Source organism: Panthera onca, chromosome D4, assembly GCF_046562875.1.
Source record: "Panthera onca isolate mPanOnc1 chromosome D4, mPanOnc1 haplotype 2, whole genome shotgun sequence".
Taxonomy (NCBI): domain Eukaryota; kingdom Metazoa; phylum Chordata; class Mammalia; order Carnivora; family Felidae; genus Panthera; species Panthera onca.
In genome coordinates, this window is record NC_138351.1 from 93,380,648 (window position 1) to 93,398,797 (window position 18,150).

At 60.0% G+C, this 18,150-nt stretch overlaps 1 protein-coding gene across 9 annotated transcripts in view; it reads left to right on the forward strand.

The window, feature by feature from the left end:
* Positions 1 to 18,150, forward strand: part of SEC16A (SEC16 homolog A, endoplasmic reticulum export factor) — a 34,124-nt gene that overhangs the window by 13,415 nt on the left and 2,559 nt on the right. For 7 of the 9 annotated variants that reach the window (XM_078436243.2, XM_078436242.2, XM_078436239.2 and 4 more), the window contains exons 5-29: positions 1,345 to 1,471; positions 1,987 to 2,158; positions 2,248 to 2,413; positions 3,547 to 3,689; positions 4,248 to 4,309; positions 4,418 to 4,556; positions 4,964 to 5,209; positions 6,250 to 6,347; positions 6,746 to 6,827; positions 7,039 to 7,156; positions 7,335 to 7,446; positions 7,611 to 7,716; positions 8,361 to 8,501; positions 9,474 to 9,587; positions 9,831 to 10,008; positions 10,497 to 10,742; positions 11,163 to 11,245; positions 12,160 to 12,306; positions 14,040 to 14,120; positions 14,318 to 14,374; positions 14,513 to 14,624; positions 14,936 to 15,073; positions 15,321 to 15,415; positions 16,272 to 16,346; positions 17,284 to 17,343. In XM_078436243.2, the coding sequence (XP_078292369.2) occupies positions 1,345 to 1,471; positions 1,987 to 2,158; positions 2,248 to 2,413; positions 3,547 to 3,689; positions 4,248 to 4,309; positions 4,418 to 4,556; positions 4,964 to 5,209; positions 6,250 to 6,347; positions 6,746 to 6,827; positions 7,039 to 7,156; positions 7,335 to 7,446; positions 7,611 to 7,716; positions 8,361 to 8,501; positions 9,474 to 9,587; positions 9,831 to 10,008; positions 10,497 to 10,742; positions 11,163 to 11,245; positions 12,160 to 12,306; positions 14,040 to 14,120; positions 14,318 to 14,374; positions 14,513 to 14,624; positions 14,936 to 15,073; positions 15,321 to 15,415; positions 16,272 to 16,346; positions 17,284 to 17,343 (3,098 nt within the window). The remainder of the gene's footprint in view (positions 1 to 1,344; positions 1,472 to 1,986; positions 2,159 to 2,247; positions 2,414 to 3,546; positions 3,690 to 4,247; positions 4,310 to 4,417; positions 4,557 to 4,963; positions 5,210 to 6,249; positions 6,348 to 6,745; positions 6,828 to 7,038; positions 7,157 to 7,334; positions 7,447 to 7,610; positions 7,717 to 8,360; positions 8,502 to 9,473; positions 9,588 to 9,830; positions 10,009 to 10,496; positions 10,743 to 11,162; positions 11,246 to 12,159; positions 12,307 to 14,039; positions 14,121 to 14,317; positions 14,375 to 14,512; positions 14,625 to 14,935; positions 15,074 to 15,320; positions 15,416 to 16,271; positions 16,347 to 17,283; positions 17,344 to 18,150) is intronic. The other 2 variants (XM_078436246.2, XM_078436247.2) reach the window with 1 other exon arrangement.

The following is an 18,150-nucleotide window of genomic DNA, read 5'->3' on the forward strand; positions in this document are numbered from 1 at the left end:
TGATGAAAAGAAATAAAATGGGAAACCAGCTCCTGGGGTCACACTGGCCCCGTGTGGCATACCGGTGGCCTCCTGTGGCCGCCCTCCCGCCACGGTGCAGGCATCAGATGTCCTCACTGCATATGCCCGGAGCTGCCTTCCCATCTTGACACTCTGCCATTGGGCGGGGTGCTCATCTCAGCGACACGTCCCCCTGGCGGTCGTGCTGGTCACTGCTGCCTGGCTGTGACCTGTGCTTAGCTGCAGGGGAGGGTCCCGGGCCCACTGTCCCTTGGTTGTCCCGCTTCCTCCAGGCCTCTTCCCTATGTGCGTTTGTGTCATTTTACATATAAATTTTGCTCGTAGCTGCCAAAAATGGTACATCTAGGTTATAATGTTAATGTATTTTTTAAAACGTGTTTATTTATTTTGAGAGAGAGGAAGAGAGAGCGCAAGTGGGCAGGGGCAGGGAGAGGGAGAGGGAGAGGGAGGGAGGGAGGGGGAGAGAGAGAGAGGGGGAGAGAGAGAGGGAGAGAGACAGAGAGAGAGAGAGAGAATATCCCAAGCAGGCTCCACATTGTCAGTGCAGGGCCCCATGTGGGGCTCGATCTCATGAACCAGATCATGACTTGAGCCGAAATCAAGAGTTGGATGCTCAACCGACTGAGCCACCCAGGTGCTTTAAGTAATCTTTTAGTTTTGGATTATTTCTTAAAACTTTCTGAACTAGTTTTGGATGATTTCTTAAAACTTTAATCTTTTAGTTTTGGATTATTTTTTAAAACTTTTTGGGGCGCCTGGGTGGCTCAGTCGGTTAAGCGGCCAACTTCGGCTCAGGTCATGATCTCGCGGTCCGTGAGTTCGAGCCCCGCATCGGGCTCTGTGCTGACCGCTCGGAGCCTGGAGCCTGTTTCAGATTCTGTGTCTCCCTCTCTCTGACCCTCCCCCCTTCATGCTCTGTCTCTCTCTGTCTCAAAAATAAATAAACGTTAAAAAAAATTAAAAAAAAAAAAAACTTTCTGAACTACGTCAGAAGCCACGTAAGGAAAACGTATGGTCGTAGAATTAAGTACCAAAAGATAGTAACTACGAACAAGGTTTTTTTAGGTTTTTATTTTTTTAAATCACCCGTGTTGAGAGAAACCCGGTGAGTGTTACATGTTGTCGGTACAGGCAAGACATGCCCGGGTCCTCGGCCTAACAGCTAACACTCTCCTAGGTCATGCTGATTTGGGGGAGGAAAGATCGGTTCCTCTGAGATCCTCAAGGCATCCTTCAGTCTGGGCTGGTGTGGTTTCTCTAGCCAGGGCGGGAGGCGTGTCTTGCTTTGCCTGTTGTAATAAACTGTTAATGCCCCGCTCACAGATGCAGGCCGCTGGGACCGATACCACTATGGCTCCAGATTCAGGGACCCCCGCGCCTGTGACCGGAGGTATTGGTATGATGCGGAACACGATCTGTACCGGAAAGAAAACTACACTTACGGGGACAGGTTGGTACGACACGCGTTGATGAGGAGGGTTGCTCGACTCTGCCCTCACGTCTGGCGTATGTATCGGAAAGCTACGCTTGTGCTTGGGACCCTGAGGAGCCGCTGACGTTGGGGTCCCTGTCTGAAGGACAAAGATGAACAGGCCCTCCTGGCAGTTCCCGCTTGCGTTGTTGGGTGGGGGGCGTTGAGAACTGGCCTGGGGGCGGCGCCAGGAGACGGCCCCTCCTCTTCCTGGTCCGGGAAAGGCATGGCCGCACGCAGGTGCGCTTGTGGCCTGTGTCTCCAAATCTGAAGGCGAAGGCGGGGTCTGGATTTGGGCTTGGGATGTGGCCACTCCGCCCAAGGGTAGGCTCCCACTGGTCGTCTGAGGGTCAAGACCCCGGCTGGTGAGCCGGCACCCAGCAACAGGGTGGTGACGACACGGCAGGACCTCACTGCCGTGTAGCAGAGGGCCGTTGTCCTGGAGCCCCCTCCCCACGCTTCCCTCTCCTCGCCTCTGCTCCCGTTCTCTCCAGGCCCGAGAGGTATGATGACCCCTGGAGGTACGACCCTCGCTTCACTGGCAGTTTTGACGACGACCCTGAGCCCCACAGGGACCCTTACGGGGAGGAGGCGGACAGACGCAGCGTGCACAGCGAGCGCTCCGCACAGAGTCTGCGCAGCAGCCTCAGCTCCCGCTCGCGCCAGGTGGGCCCCCCCCTTCCCGTATTCGACCGCGTGTCTGAGTCTCCCGAGCTCCCAGGAGCTGATCGGTCCCGTCTGCTCTGTTTCCTCAGAGTCAGGTTTACAGAAATCACGGCATGACTGCTGCTTCCTACGAGGCCCCGCCTCCCCCAGACTCCTTGCCTGGAGATTATGCCTACGGCAACAATTTTGGCAGCGTCCAGGGCTTCCCGGAGTACGGTTACCCTGCCGAAGCCGGCTGGCCCGCGACGGAACAAGGTGTGTGTGTGGTCGGGGCCCAGGCGCTCCTGGCCGTGGAGGGACGTCCGGTCACTCTGCCGGGGCGGCCTCACGAGCCCGGGGCGACAGAGGGAGTGAATTTCAGCTCTGATGGGAACTGGCGGTGCCTGGCCTGGTTGTCTCTGCGGGGTGAGGACTGCCGTGAGTCACAGAGCTTGTCACGGGGGCTGGTGACATCCCTCGGACTCAGACCTGAGAGCAGCCCGGCCTGTCCATGGTGCCCACGCCGGTGTGGCTCTGAGTACAGGCTCCCCGCCAGGTTCTCAGGCGCGGCCGCCCTGTGCTCCCCGGTGCTGGCTGCTTGGGTGTGGGAAACTCCTGACTCCCCTTGAAAAACTGTGTGGACTTGTCACCTGTGCCACAGTCTCGACTCCTCTCTGAGACACTGGATCAAATGCTGTCCCCTGGAGAAGTGCAGACGTGGGTGTCGGACCCTACAGGGCGATGCTCCCGTGAAAATCTCTGTCCTCGGCCCCCTTGTCGACCCCTGCGCCGCTCACCGTCGGGCCAGCCTGTGAAGGAGAGCTGGGGGTGTGGAGGCTCTGGGGGCGTCCGAGCAGCTGGAAGCCCGACGCTCCTCGCGAGTGACACTCGCTCCACGCACGCGGCTGTTTCAAAGGAGTTCTCTTTTCAGAAGAGAGTAGCCGTCGTGTCTAATGGCCGAAACGCTTTTCTTTTTTTTTTTTTTTTTTTTTTTTTTTTTTTTTTTTAATTTAATTTTGGGACAGAGAGAGACATAGCATGAACGGGGGAGGGGCAGAGAGAGAGGGAGACACAGAATCGGAAACAGGCTCCAGGCTCCGAGCCATCAGCCCAGAGCCTGACGCGGGGCTCGAACTCACGGACCGCGAGATCGTGACCTGGCTGAAGTCGGACGCTTAACCGACTGCGCCACCCAGGCGCCCCCCGAAACGCTTTTCTGACACACACCTAAGTTCTCCTTTCTGGGAGGACGTCTGACCAAAGTACCTTCCAGTTGGAAGCCGGGTCGCCACGACCGGTCTGACCTGTGACTCCAGCCACATGGGCGTCGTGAAATTCTGTGCTGTTGGTCTAGTTCAGAAGCACCACAGGGTGACAAGCTGTTTCTTTTTCACTTTATTTAAACGTAGCTCCATCAAGACCAACTTCTCCTGAGAAGTTCTCAGTGCCTCACGTCTGTGCCAGGTTTGGTCCTGGGGGTCAGCTCATTAAAGTGATTCCAAATCTGCCTTCAGAAGGACAGCCCGCGCTGGTCGAGATCCACAGCATGGAGGTAATTCCGTGAGTAGAAATTGCACCTCGCAGGACTGCCCTTGAAGAAGTGACCTTGCAAAGCGTTTCTCTGCACACGTCTTCGATCCGCAGATGTTTCTGTTGCGTTGGGTCGTGTCAGTTTCCTCTCAGAGATCAGCATGTCAAGCGTCTGCGTTGGGGGTCACGTCAGACTTGGTTTTATGGCATATTCACTTTCTGTCTTCATTGGCATTTCTGGTTCAGCAGGGAGGCCTCTTACTGGTGAATGTGGGTTACAGGGAGAGGCGCTGGGGTGCAGGAGGCTGGTGGGGGGGGCGCCCTCTTCTGCGGCCCTGGCAGGCCTCTTCTGTGCACGTTAGGGCCCCACTTCAGAGTTTGAGGGGAGGCGTGGTTCCCACTCCTTCAAGTAGAGCTTGAAAGTCGCCGTTGTAAACCAAATGTGCCCGCGCCCTGTGACGGAGGGGCAGCCACCCCCCAGGTGGCGTCGACCGCTTGGTGCGCCTGTGCGGCCGGCAGACGCTGCCCCTGAGCCGCTGTCTCTCTCCACCCCCGCCCCGCCCCGCCCCGGTTCCACCAGACCTTGCTGCAGCACACGCCGGACCAGGAGGAGATGCGCTCGTTCCCGGGACCGCTCGGCAAGTACGTCCCCGTCGGAGCGCCCCGCGATGTCTGTCCGGAGGCGGCTGCTGTGCTCGGCCTCGCGGGTGCAAGGTGTTGCTGTTCATCGAGTGTGTGTTCTTTTTTCAGAGGTGACACCCATAAAGTGGATGTTATTAATTTTGCACAGAACAAAGCTACGAAATGTTTGCAGAATGAAAATTTAATTGACAAGGAGTCTGCCAGTCTCCTTTGGAATTTCATTGTTCTCTTGTGCAGGCAGAACGGGGTAAGTTTCTCGTTGGCCCCTGCCTCGGTCCCCCCGCACCCCGAGGAGTTGGGCGGGATTTCTATTCCGGGCTGTGCTCGGCGAAGCAGGGTCACCATCCAGGGGCTCACGCAGGAGGAGCTTCCTAGCAGTGATTTGGGGAAGTGGAATTCAGGGCCGTGTGGTTTGGGGCAAAGGGAGGTGTGGGTCCACCTTTTTGTCGGCCTATCAGGCAGTCTGTGGTCTGCCCGTCCTGCTCCTGGCCGTGTCACGGGCGGTGCTCTGTGCCCCTGGGAGTAGAGCGTGCACGTCTGAGGAGTCCTGCTCGGGGCCTCACCTGATGACGAGCGGGAGTGTCCTGTCACCCCGGCAGTGAATTCTGTTTGTGGTAAAGCCTTCCGTTCTTCTTGCCCCCGTGGCCCTCGCAGACCGTGGTGGGAACAGACATCGCGGAACTTCTGTTACGAGACCACCGAACGGCATGGCTGCCTGGGAAGTCACCCAACGAGGCCAACCTGATCGATTTTACTAACGAGGCGGTGGAACAAGTGGAGGAGGAGGAGTCCGGGGAGGCCCAGCTCTCGTTCCTCACCGACAGCCACGCGGCCACCACCAGCACTCTCGAGAAGGAAACCGAGAGGTTCCGAGAGCTGCTGCTCTACGGACGCAAGAAGGTGAGTTGGGGGGGGGGGGGGTTCCCGGGGCACAGAGCACAGCCGAGGGGTGTGGTCCCGCTCTTGGGTGCGCCGGAGACGCCGTCCCGTGTGGTGTTGGTGTGTCCTCTCGCGTCAGTGGGTATTTTCTTCCGAGGGTTGTGGGGTCGGAGGCCTGCGAGTGCGCTTTTCGGTCATTGGGCAGATAGATGAATTTCCCGTGCTCAGGCTGCGCCCCTGTCGTGTGCGGGTCTCGGGGCCAAGCCGAGCACGAGACAGAAATTGCACCATCCTCCCCGGTGAGGCGGGAGCCGGGGGCCGGTGGGGAGCCGATCACAATGTGCAGAGCCGTTGGAGGCTCGCCGGGACCAGGCAGACTGCGGGGAGGGCCCCGGGGGCGCCCTGGTGGCGGGGGTCTCCCAGGCCGGCGGTTCGTGGCACTCCGACGTCGTGATGCGCTCCGAAAGCTCGTGTGCGATAACTAAACGGTCTTCACGTGGACATCTTCCGACCGGTTGAAATTGTAAAGTCTGTCCGGTTTGCCTCCCGTTTACCTGTACCGCAACGTGTGTGTCTCCCGAAGGTGTCCTCTGAGTCGTGCCCCGGGTGACTTTGGGTAGGGAAAGTCTGCCTTAGGAAAGGCTCTGTGCGCGTCGAGATGACGTTCGTGGAGGCCTCGTGCCGCGTTCTGGAACGGGGATGCGATCCCTGTGGTGTGTCCCACGGGGGAAGCGATGGTTTGGGGGTGGCGGTACCCCGTCTCGGTTGCCCTGGTTTCTGATCGGCGTGTGTGTTCTTCATGCTGCTAGTAGATGACAAAGCGAGATGTGTATTCGCCAGCCTGCTGCCACAGGGACTTTGCGGCTGGGGCACATGTGAAAAGTGGACTTCGTTTCTGAACCGGAGCTGTGTGGGCAGACCTTCGAGTCGCGCGTTCCTCGGTGTGCCCTCTGCTCTGCCCGCCCCCAGCGGTGCCTGACGACACGCGGGCCGCCGCGCCCGCTTGCTTGTGTCGGGGAGATTGTTCCGATAACTCAGGTAACCCCGAAAACACTTTGCAGGATGCTTTAGAATCCGCGATGAAAAACGCCTTGTGGGGACATGCTCTGTTGCTGGCAAGCAAGATGGACAGCCGGACACACGCCCGGGTCATGACCAGGTAGAACATCTTGCCCTGTAGACTGTCTCTGGGCACTTCCAACTGGCCTGGTCGTGCTGCCCGGCCAGCCCTTGGAAGCACAGTGGCCTGTAGTTTTCGTCCCAGAAAGCAGGTGCCGCTGGCCCGGGCTTGCTTGGCCTTCGTCCGTGGGTTGTACCGCCAAGGGAGTTTTAGGAGTTTTTATTGACCGTGTAGTTCTCGTACTTTCTGCGAAACCACCACGAGATCCTGGGGCCTCGTGTTTTCAGCTCCTTGATCGAAACACTGGGACCTGTGCACTTCGCCCGGGTTAAGTGCCAGACGGCCATTAGATGGCCAAGACGAGACCAGACTTGTTTTTGTCTTTTTGTCCTCGACACAGGGCCAACTCGGGTCTTCGTCTCTTTGTATTTGTGCAGGTTCGCCAACAGTCTTCCAATCAACGACCCTCTGCAGACAGTGTACCAGCTGATGTCGGGCCGGATGCCCGCGGCGTCCACGGTCAGTGTTCAGGGGCTCGCGGGCATCTCCACGGTCCGGCTGTCTGTCCGGGCTCGCTCCTCTGACAGATTGCATCGCGGGCCGCGAGGTCTGCGACCCCCTGTTGGTCTCGCTCCCTCGCTGTGCTCTTTGAGCTCACCCGTGAGAGATGAAGGTGACGCTGTCTTCTGAGGAGGAGGGTTTATCTGGGTTTGCGTTTTTCTGACCTCAGTGTTGCGGAGACGAGAAGTGGGGAGATTGGAGGCCGCATCTTGCCATGATCTTGTCCAACCTGAGCAGCAGTGTGGATGTGGAGTCCAGGGCGATGACCACCATGGGCGACACGCTAGGTAGGTCAGGTGCGGGCGCGGGCCCGGAGGTGGGGGAGCGCAGGACACCCGTGTGTGGAAGCCGCTGCCGGGGTACTGAGGGCCGTTTGCGTCGTCTCTGTGGTATTTTCCGTCCACGTGTTTTGATTCCTGGGAGAACTCGGCGTCACTGGCCGCGGCCTGCTTTGTGTCTCCTCAGCTTCGAAAGGTCTCTTAGATGCTGCGCACTTCTGCTACCTCATGGCCCAGGTCGGGTTAGGGGTCTATACGAAGAAAACCGCAAAACTGGTTTTAATTGGATCGAATCACAGGTGAGGAACACAGCGGTCTCTGTTTTCCTGCAGAAGGAAAGCACCCTCCTTCAGCCCACCCAGAGACGGCGGGCGGCCCGGCAGCGGCTGCCGGCTTTGTCCTGTGGTGTGACGGGCTTCTGGGTGACCTGCTCAAGGACTAAGGTTCCCTGTTTCCTCGACAGTTTGCCGTTTTTCCAGTTTGCGACCAATGAAGCCATTCAGAGGACGGAGGCCTATGAGTATGCCCAGTCCCTCGGGGCACAGACCTGCTCCTTCCCCAACTTCCAGGTCAGCGGGGGTGGGCGGGCGGTCCGTGCTGACAAGTCTCCGACCATCGCGGGTTTGAGTCCTTGCGCAGAAAGCGATAAAGTGTTTTTGGAGATCTCGAGACACTCAAGCGTCCGTAATGCTTGAGAAGAAAGCCCTGTTGAGTTGAGGATTTTGTTTGCCTTTAAAATGTTTGTTGAGCGTTTGGTCCCCAGTACTTTGTCTGTCGGCAGCTCTTAGCGTTGTGGGGAGGGTATTATCTGACCAGGGACCGTGTGGGCATAAATGTCTGTGGGGCAGAGCGAGTGGGGACGGCTGTCCTGACCAGCCTAGTAAGCGTGTTGAAGAGAAAGAGTTGCCAAGAAGCTCAGTTGTCGACTTTCATCTGAGATACCTTGGGGGGCACCTGGCTGGCTTCTCGATCTCGGGGTCGGGAGCTGGAGCCCCACGTTGGATGTAAGGGTAACTTAAAAAGTGAAATCTTAAAAAAATAAATAAGCGAAAGGTGAGGTCCCTCCGGGAACAGGGTTGGTGCTGTTGGGCAGCCGCCGGGGGCGTGTGTGAGGTGCGCGAGGCGAAGCGTGAGAGTAGCTCCAGCCTGGGGTGGGGTCTGGCGGGGGCGAGGGGCGGTGCCTCAGACCGCTCTGCTCGTTCACCTGCTCTAGGTGTTCAAGTTCATCTACTCCTGCCGCCTGGCGGAGATGGGGCTGGCCACGCAAGCCTTCCACTACTGCGAGGTGATCGCCAAGACCATCCTGACGCAGCCCCACGCGCACTCTCCGGTGCTCATCAGCCAGCTGGCTCAGGTGACGTCCCCTGAGCGTCCTCCCGGTGACACCGGGCTGACGGGACTCGGGAACCGAGCTAGGACCGTTGGGACTTCCTTCGTGAACGGCTTTAGCAATTCTCGTGTTCTTGGACAGGCATCCGGTGTTTTTGCGTTAGCGTAAGAACTCGTCAGCTCTCTCACCCCAGCGCAGAAACGGAGCGGTAGCTTCTAAGGAAGTTTCCCCGAGAGACTCACCGTGGGGCCCTTGAATCTAGCGGTTCACAGCGTGAGCTACCAGAGTCCAGCAGCCTGGCTTTGGGTCCCGGCTGCTCCAGGGCCGGCCTCAGTTTCTTGCTCTGTAAAACAGGGACCGCGTGACCGGCCTCCAGGAGCAGGCGAGGCTCAAAGGAGACGGGGTTGCGCGTGGGGACGCCCAGCACAAGCCGCCCGCTGCGCCAGCGCTCCCCTCTCCCCGGGAGTTTCGTTCAGGAGAATGCACTCGCGCGATAACTTGGGAAAGTGTTTCGTTATGAGACGTTTTAGACGTTTACGAAAACAGAATAACGGATCCTTCTTCCGCCAGCTTCAGCAGTGAACCCAAGGCCACCTTGTTTCATCTGTCCCCACCTCCCTCACCGTCCCTCTCCCCCTACCGCCCGTCAGGGTGTGTGCATTTCTGGGTCCATTCAGTGTTTTGATCGGTGAAGCCAGGTCCGTGGGATCCGATGGGAGGGGCAGCAGACGCGCTCCAGGGGGTGTGCGGACTGCTGGCCCCCGCGCACACAGGCTGACGGGTCTGCTAGGGCGGATTCGAGGCTCCCGGGCCCCCTTGCTGCTGTCTCGGCCTCGCCGGCCGCTCCGGGGCAGGTCACGGCGCGCCTCGGAAAACCTTCCCGGGCGATGCAGCCGCCCGGTTGGGTGACGAAGATGCTTTTGTCTCTGGGTCATCCGGGTGGGCCTGTCCTCCCCGGTGGTAACGGGCTCTTCCCCCCACCCCGTGTGCGTCTAGATCGCCTCGCAGTTGCGGCTCTTCGACCCTCAGCTGAGAGAGAAGCCGGAGGAGGAGTCCTTCGTGGAGCCCACCTGGTTGGTCCGGCTGCGGCGCGTCGAGAAGCAGGTCAAGGTGTGAGGTTTGCTTTCGGTCTCGGGAGACGCGGTGTCAGAGACGGGCTGACAGGCGCGGTCCGTGTCCCCGTTTTCACATTGAGTGTGGGTGTTCGGTGTAAACGGTAGGACTTCAGAGGCGCACGGATTCCCGGGACGGGGGCGGGGGGTGCTCCTGAAGCATAGACGCGGGGAGCGGGTCCCCCGGGGTTGGCGCCGCAGCGCGGGGCTGTGGGAAATGCCTGCGGTGTCTCTCCTGTAGGAGGGCGCTGCGCCGTGGAGCCTGGACGGGGCCCTCTCCCAGCACTGCCCCAGCACGCCCAGCCCCGAGGCCGGGCAGCACGACGGCCCAGGACCCGCCCAGCCGGGCAACCCGCTGCTGGCACTGCCTGTGCCCAGCGCCGAGCGCTTCGGTCAGGGCGTGCGGCTGCTGCCTTCAGGTGAGCCCCGTGCCGCACGCGGAACATTCTCGCCCTGCCTCTCTGGGAGAGCGGAGGGGACGTGTCTCGGCGCCGCATCAGCCTTCTCCTCTCCCTCCGCGAGGCTGTCCGTGCTCCCGGCTGTAAACATCGGCTGAGTGGGCGGACGCCCCTCTGTCCCCCGGCGGCCGAGGCCAGGAGGACTCCGTGAACGCAGCCGCTCTCCAGGTTGTGTTGGGTCTCGCTGTGGCTTAGAGCCCTTGCCCGTCATCTTTAACGACGTCCTCCCTTTTGTCCTCAAAAAGCCCGCGTGCTGTTCTTCCCCCAACCGCAGAGGCCCTCGCATCCCCCGCGCTTTCTGTTTGGGCACCTGGTTCTCTTAGCGCATAACGAAAGAAACGTGGCCACGCAGAATGGCGCGTGCTAAACTGTTCGGCGACCGCCAGTTCGCTTCTCCAAGTGACTGGAGTTAGCGCCAGTGACCTCAGGCTGCTGTTCGCTCTCTGCAGCTCCGCCGACGCTCCCCGACAGCCAGCCGGCCCTCCCCGCCAGGGTGCCGTTGTTCCCGGTGCCGCCACCCCCCGGCCCTGCGGAGCTGGGGCCTGGCTGCGGACCCCCAGGGTCTGCGCTTGGCTTTCCAGAGCCCTCTGTGCCCGAGCCTGCAGCTCTGTACCCAGGACCTGGCCTGCCAGCGGGTGCACCGTCTCTGCAGGAAAGTGAGCACCTGCCCCAGGAGGCCGGAAGCCAGGACCCAGGTGGGTCTCTGCCGCGACGCCATCCCCAGAGGCCTGGACTGGGTTTGGTGTTCAGGAGGTGATTGGCAGAAGAGTCTTAAGCCATTTGCGCTTGAAACGAGTTGTATCGCTTACTGTCTGCTAAGGGTTCTGGAAGTTCCAGGCGGAACGGCTGATCGAGATCCACGCTAGATTCCCTTGTGACTTGGCTGTCGGTTGGGACGCAGAGCGTGAGCGGGTGTCCCGGTGTGGCGAGCCGGCCTTGAGGCACGCCCGGGCTGGGACCTGCTCTGTGCTCCGATGTGGTTCTCGTGCTGTGTACTCGGGCACAGTACGGTGTAGACCCGTCTTTGAAGATGAAGCCATTTCGAGACCATTTCCGGTCTCGGGCTCTGAGGCGCGTGGCGAAGCTGCCACCGTGGCTCTCTCTTCCATTGACAGGGGTGATGCCACAGGAGGCACTTGGGAGAAACTCGCTTCCGGAACGGAGAGAAGATGGTTTTGGCGGAAAATTTGCTCATCTGGTACTCTCCCACTTTTTGTTTTTAAGCTATTCGTTTTCCATAAGCTGCGTTGATTAGGAGCCCAGACTTGTCGCTCTTTAGTCTTAAGTAGGAAGATAGTAGTGAAATTGAGGAAATTATCCTTTAAATTGCTTCTCAGTGGGAAAGCTCCTCTGAGATAACTTGGATCCTCACCATACGGAGTTGGGGAAAAGCGTTACGGAGGAAAGCGCTCGTTTACTAGTGTGGTGTGGGGAGCATTCCTTCATGGAGAGAAAGTGCTCGTTTGTAACGAAACTGCATTGCTAATTTTGACTTTCCTAAATTGGAGAGCCCTACCCACTCTCTGCACCTCACTTTGTGCAGTAGAATCCCTAAAAATCTCACTGGCCTCTTGAAATCGAGGTATCGTTTCATCAGACGTGTCTGGTGTAAACACCACCTCTGTTTGCTCTCGTCTCAGCGCGGGGGCTGAGGGGGGGAACAAACGCTTTTCTGCACACTGTTCTACAGCCTTCTGTACAGACAGCAGGCCTCTGTGGGCATGCGGTCATCGTCTAAACTTTTGTTACACGTTTCTCCATAAGAATACTCTGTTTTCGTGTAAAATGACAGTTACTAATTTTGAAAATGGGGTCTTCGCTCAGCGAGAAGCATTTTCTAAATAAGCCTATCTTTTAAAACGCCCCCTGCTCCACTGTGCCCAGTCCCTTCCCTCTTCCTTGCAGCCCGGCAGTGCCCCCTGAGCTCCCGAACCCCCCCCCCCCGCCCCCCGGCTCCTGCAGTGTGCCTCGACAGACTGGCTGGCTAACTGCAGGCTGGGGGCGGGGGGCAGCTGTGTTCCCCCCCCACCCCCCACTCTGCCCTCCTCACGAGTCATAAGACCTCTGCTGTGGTGCCCTGGGTGACCCTCCTCCCCTGTTGCCTTGGAACAGGGCCCATCCAGGACGTCCCAGGACTCCGAGGTCCCTCCGGCATGGGAGCGTGCTGGCCCCGGAGCCCTGCAGCCGCCTCTCACGTCCACGCCCGAAGGGAAGAGGCCTGCACAGGCGGCCGGGAAAGAGGTCAAGGAGCCTAAGAAGGTAGCACACGGCCCACCTCCGGCGGGGCGGGGGCTCCCACAGGCCCTTCCTCACGCCCCGGTGCTGGGCGCCGGGCCCCAGGCCACCGTTCTTGCGTCACTTGGGCCACACGGTTTGGGAAGTGAAACGTGAAGCTTCGTGAACGTTCGTGCATCTGTGTCCCCAGACGGGCACGGCCCGAGTGGGGTTGGAGCAGCGCGGCCCTCCCAGAGGCCCCCTGTGTTCGCGGCCTGTCACAGCCCAGCCCCCGAGGGTGGCCTCTTCTGATTTCTGTCACCATTGGCCGGTGCCTCCTGTTCTGGGACTTCTTATAAAGGAGACTGATGTTTAAACGCCCTCGTATGGGAACATCGAGGGAGGGTCCGCAGATGCTACAATTGTATTTATCTTTCGTCCTGGGTAATGGACACAGACAGGCTGGTTATGTAAAAGCCACACGAGCGGTTCTGGTCTGTCTGCTGTTGGCGAGAGTGCTCATTTCTCTTGGGGGTCCAGCCCGGGAAGGGGCCGCCGGGCAGCTTGGACCTGGTGACCCGTCCAGCAGCACAGCCAGGGAGGTGGCGCTCCTTCCGCGCGCCGGGCCGTCCCGCCCACCGAAGCCTCTGCCGGGCTCCGTGCTGCCCCCTGGTGCTTTCAGCTCGCGTCCCTGGGGGGCAAGGGTGCCGAGCACCTTCTTCACATGCCCGTTACCACCTCCGTCGTCGGCTTTGTGGTGCCGGCCTGTGTCTTCTCCTGCTTTTAATCGGGTCCTTTTCCACGGTGGCCGCCAGTCCCCTGTTAGATGCACGTGCCCCACATCCTCTTCTACACTGTGGGTCGGCTCCTTACGCTTCGTGTTAGTTAGCTTATGAGGAACGTGTTCTTTTCTCTTTTTTAAAGTAATCACACCCACCGTGGGGCTCGAACTCACAGCTCTGAGACCAAGAGACCGAGAGTCACGCGCTCCACCAACTGACCCAGCCAAGTGCCCTTCCCCGCCTTTTTTTAAGTAGATTATCGGTTCTTAATACGGTTCAGTCTCTCGGCTTTTTTAAACGGCTGGTATTTTACTGAAACGCAAGTGTGATCCAGAGTGTGCCGGAACCGTGAGCTGGAACGTGATGCTTCAGCGAGGCGGGAGCGTGCAGACCCGTGTCGCCCAGAGCGACGGGTTTGAGAGCGCACACAGCCGCGGCGGCTCCTTCCCTGTTCGCTTGTTCTAGAAGAAGCGAAGTACGGTACGCGAGGAGCGAAGTCAGCGTTCCTGACACCTAAATTCTCTCAGGGCGGGACACGGGGGACTGTTTTGAGGGGGTCCCACAAGGACTTTCCCAGCCTTCTCGCCACTGCTCAGGCAGGGAGGGAGGATGCCGGAGGCTGCCATCCGTTGGCGTCAGACAGGAAAAGTTCCAAAAGGCACATTGTTCAGGTTTTTAAATTGTGGTAAGATACACGCAGCGTAAAAGTGACCATCTTAACCCTGTTTTGAGGGCATAGTTTGGGGGCGTCAGGCTCATTCATGCTGTTGTGCCGCCGTCCCCCCCCCCCACCCGTCCCCAGAACGTGTCCTTCTTTCCAGACTGCACTCTGTCCCGTTGCACACGGACCCCCCCCCCCCCCCCCCGCCCTCGTCCGCGGATCCGACTCTGCTCGGACCTCCTGTGAGCGGACCCTTCGGGACTGGGCCTTCCGTGTGGGGCTCCCCTCACCCGGCACCACGTCCTCCAGGGTGTTGTGGTTGTTTCTGTATTTAGAGCAGCGAGTCCTGGTTATTTCGTTGGCTGCCCGGGAAGAAAAGGACGGAGGCTTATCTGCCCGACGACAAGAACAAGTCGGTGAGTGCTGTAGGACGTGGGGCCGGCGGGGCCTGTGAGTTCACGTGACGTGGCCGGCGGTGGTCCGCATGGCGCTCCCCGGCTGCGGGCACGGCTGGGTGGGCGTCTCCTGAGTGTGCAGCGTCACGCGGGGCCGCGCTCCGGGTCTGTTCCGCCGAGTCTCCGGACTTCTCTCTTTATTTTCGTGATGGTGGCAGATCGTCTGGGATGAAAAGAAGAACCGATGGGTGGATGTAAACGAGCCGGAGGAGGAGGTGAGTTGGAATTCCTAGCGTCTGCTTGACGGGAGGGGTGCTCCCTGCCACGTGGCCGTGGGCGCCCGCGAGGCCCCCGTCCGCGCCCGGTGGCCGCGGGTCCGCGGGCAGGTCTCTGAAGCGTCTTTCCCTCCGCAGAAGAAGGCTCCGCCCCCACCACCAACCTCCCTCCCCAAGGCTGCGCAGGCTGGGCCCCCCGGTCCCGGAGGACCCCCGAGAGCCTCCGTGAACATGTTTTCCAGGAAAGCAGGTAACAGTCGAGGCAGAAATTAGACGCGGAGAACTCGCCTGTGGTACGGGCTCAGGAGAGTTGAGGGGAGGTGGTGGAGCGCGCAGGAGGGACGGCAGCGTCACGGGGTGACCCCGTCTCCGGAGCACGAGGGCCCCGCTCAGAGGCGGCGCGGCGCTGGTGGCTTCGGGGTGTGTGTGAGACGGGGGGCGTCACCCCGGGGGAAGCCAGCCCTGCGCCACGTGGGGAGCCGCGTCCGGGGGGGGGGGGGGGCCCGGGGGAGCGGGGTCCTGCGGTGCGCTGACCTGCATTTGCCACTCGCCCTGACGCAGCCGGAGCCCGAGCGCGCTACGTGGACGTCTTAAACCCGGGGGGCCCCCAGCGGAGCGAACCGGCTCTCGCTCCGGCGGAGTTTTTTGCTCCTCTGGCCCCGATGCCGATTCCCACCCACTCGTTCGGACCAAACGCAGGTAGGGGGGATGGGACCTCCTGACCTGTGACCTCCTTTCCGAGAGCCCCTGGCCCTCACCTCCCTTTAAGAAAAATGACCCGGCTGACGTGCGGGGAGCCTGCGGTCCATCCGTGTTTGTTCACGGATCCCTTTCCGTGTCCCCCACGAGTGCACTGTGGGAAACCTTTCCCCTGGAGACTGTTCTAAATGAAACCGCGACGGTGTCGTGGATGGACTGACAGCCTCCCGCACTGTCCCCTTCACAGATGCGGAGGAAGCCCCACCCGCAGAGGGGGCCGGCAGGGAAGGGCGTGCGCCTGCAGGGGGGGCCGTCAATCCAGAGCCGGCCTCACGGCCCCAGGTGAGCCCCCCGCGTGAGCCCCCAGGCGAGTGGCGCCGCGGGGACGGGCGGCGGGGGCAGGGAGGACTTGGCCCGCGCCCCTGCCTGGGAAGGTCGGCCTGCTGTTTGCATCATTCCCGTCGTGCACCCAGAGAAGACAGTTTCCGTGGAAGTCTTGCCCCTGAGGGCCTCTAGAGATGGAGATCGTGACCATGTGGTGCACGTGGTGTGGTGGCCTTGGCTTCCTGAACCCACAGTCCTAAAGAGACTTTTTTTTTAAATTTTTACAGCTTGCACGTGAAATAGGATGGTTGGAGGTGGACAGAGTGGGTTTCAACCCTGGTTCCCTGTTAATTAGCTACTTAACATTTATTTTTAAAAGAGAAATTGAAAAAACAGGTTTTTTTTCTAATGTTTGTTCAGTTTTGAGAGACAGAGTGTGAGCAGGGGAGGGATAGAGAGAGGGAGACACAGAATCCAAAGAGGCTCCAGGCTCTGAGCTGTCAGCACGGAGCCCGACGCGGGTCTGGAACCCACAAATCGCAAGATCTGACCTAAGCCGAAGTCGGACGCTTCACCGACTGGGCCCCCCGGGCGCCCCAGCTACTTAACGTTTAAAGGATCACGTGACATCTCAAAGCCTCTGTTTCCTGTTCTATGAAACAGAATAACGAGGGCGCTTGCGCACGAGGCCATCAAGGGGCCCACGGCCCGAGTTCCCCAGAGATAGGCTGTCGTGGGACCCGCGGCCGTTCGGAGGGGCGCGTACTCGGACTGGAGCTGCGTGGGCCGGGGCCAGAGGGGGGCGTCGCGTCGGTCTGCCCCTTGTGAGGGCTCCGCGGGAGTGATGGCCACCGCGTTTCTTCTTTCCTGACAGGTGTTAGGTTTGCCGGCGTCGCTCCCTGGCCCTGAGCTCCCACCCGCGCACGAGGACGGTTCCAAGGGAGGAGAGGTAAGCCGCTCCCACAGGACGTACCTGCCCAGACACCGGGCTGGGGACATCGCCTGTTTGTACCGTCCAAGTGGCTTCTTCTTTAAATGAGAAAGTTGACGGGTAGGAAGAGGCAATTTAGCAGCTTTCTGGGACTTAAGAAGCGTTGTGGTCCCACAGCACAAGCAGCGACCCTTACGTCTGCAGGTTGTGTGGGAGCCGCGTGCCGAGCAGGGTGTGAGCTCACACACCCCGGGCTCCCCTCACTCAGCACAGCAGCGCTGCGCTCACGCTCCTCTGGCAGCACGAGGGCAGGCCCCCTCGCCCCCCAACTGATGGTTTTCCTTCAAAACATGTTTTTAATGCTTCTTATTTATTTTTGAGGGAGAGAGAGTGTGCAGACAGGGGCAGAGAGGGAAACACGATCCGAAGCGGGCCCCGGACTCCGAGCCGTCGGCACAGAGCCCGACGCGGGGCCCGAACCTACGAGCCGTGAGATCACGACCCGAGCCGAAGTCGGGCGCTCAACCGACCGAGCCGCCCAGGTGCCCCCATCTTAATAAAAGCTGTACGTTGAGGGGCGCCTGGACGGCTCAGTCGGTTAAACGGCCGACTCTGGATTTGGGTTCAGGTCACGATCTCACGGTTCGGGAGGCCCAGCCCCGTGTCGGGCCCTGCGCCGACGGAGCCCGCTTGAGATTCGCCATCTGCCTCCGCCCCTCCCTGCGCGCGCGCTCTCTCTCAAAACCAGCGAATGAACGTAGACGTTCCCTTAATTAAAAAAAGCCCAGCCGTCCCTCACGGCAGGAGTTTCAAACTAACGCTGGTGTTTCGCCCACTCGGCCTGTGTTGACTCTCACGGCGTCACAAGGCCGTCTGGGGTGGAGCTGGCCGCGTGGAACAGACGCCTGTCGATCTCTCATGTGTCTGTGTTGTGTGTGTTCTTGCTGTTTCGCAGCTTTCACGCTGTAGTTCACTGAGTTCATTGTCGCGTGAAGTAAGCCAGCATTTTTCTCAGGTACCTGTGGCTGGCAGTTCTCACTGAACACGACCTGAACCGGGTCGCCTTCGTGGTTCCCTTAAGAGCGCTGTGCCGGCCCGCGTCGTGCCCCCGTCACTAACGCAGCCCGCCGCCTCCCCGCCCGCCGCGCGCCACAGGATGCAGTGTTCCTTCCTTCCAGTGTCCTCGGGGCGGCCTCGGGCCGTCCGCTTACACGGGCGACCGAGTCGACCCCAAAACGTTCCTAGGGGACGGGTGACTTTTGTAATTTCGTTCTTTCCGGATCGGTTTTTTCCAAACGGCCGGCCGCAGGTGCAGCCTCACCGCGTGTGAGGGTGTCTCAGAAGCCCGCCCGGGTCCGGAGAATTTCTGGTTTCTGATCAAGCGCGGGGCGTTTCTGGGCGGCCGGGCAGAGTGAGGCAGCGAGGCTGTCCTCGGCCGGGCGGGCTGGGACACGGGAATCCTGAGTCTTCTGTGTGGATCGCACGACGATGCTTTCCCGTTGCCTCGATGGAGGCCTCGTGTGACTTTATTTGCTTATCAAAACACTGGATTCTGTAGCTGGACACGGGAGGTCTGAAGCGGTCGGAAGCGTCTACTAACCGCTTCAAGCTGCCGCTCCGGGGGCCCCGGGCCGGGCGCTCCCCGCTGCCGCATGTTCTGCCCTCGGAACGTTTCGCGCTGCATGCTGCTCTCATTTTTACCTGTGTTCCGTGAACCACTCAGTAATGCAATCCGGTGTCACGACAAGTGTCCTCGACTTGCTTCTGTGGCTTCCTTAGAAGTACTGTGAGTGGTCACCAGCAGTGGCGTCTGTCCACAAGG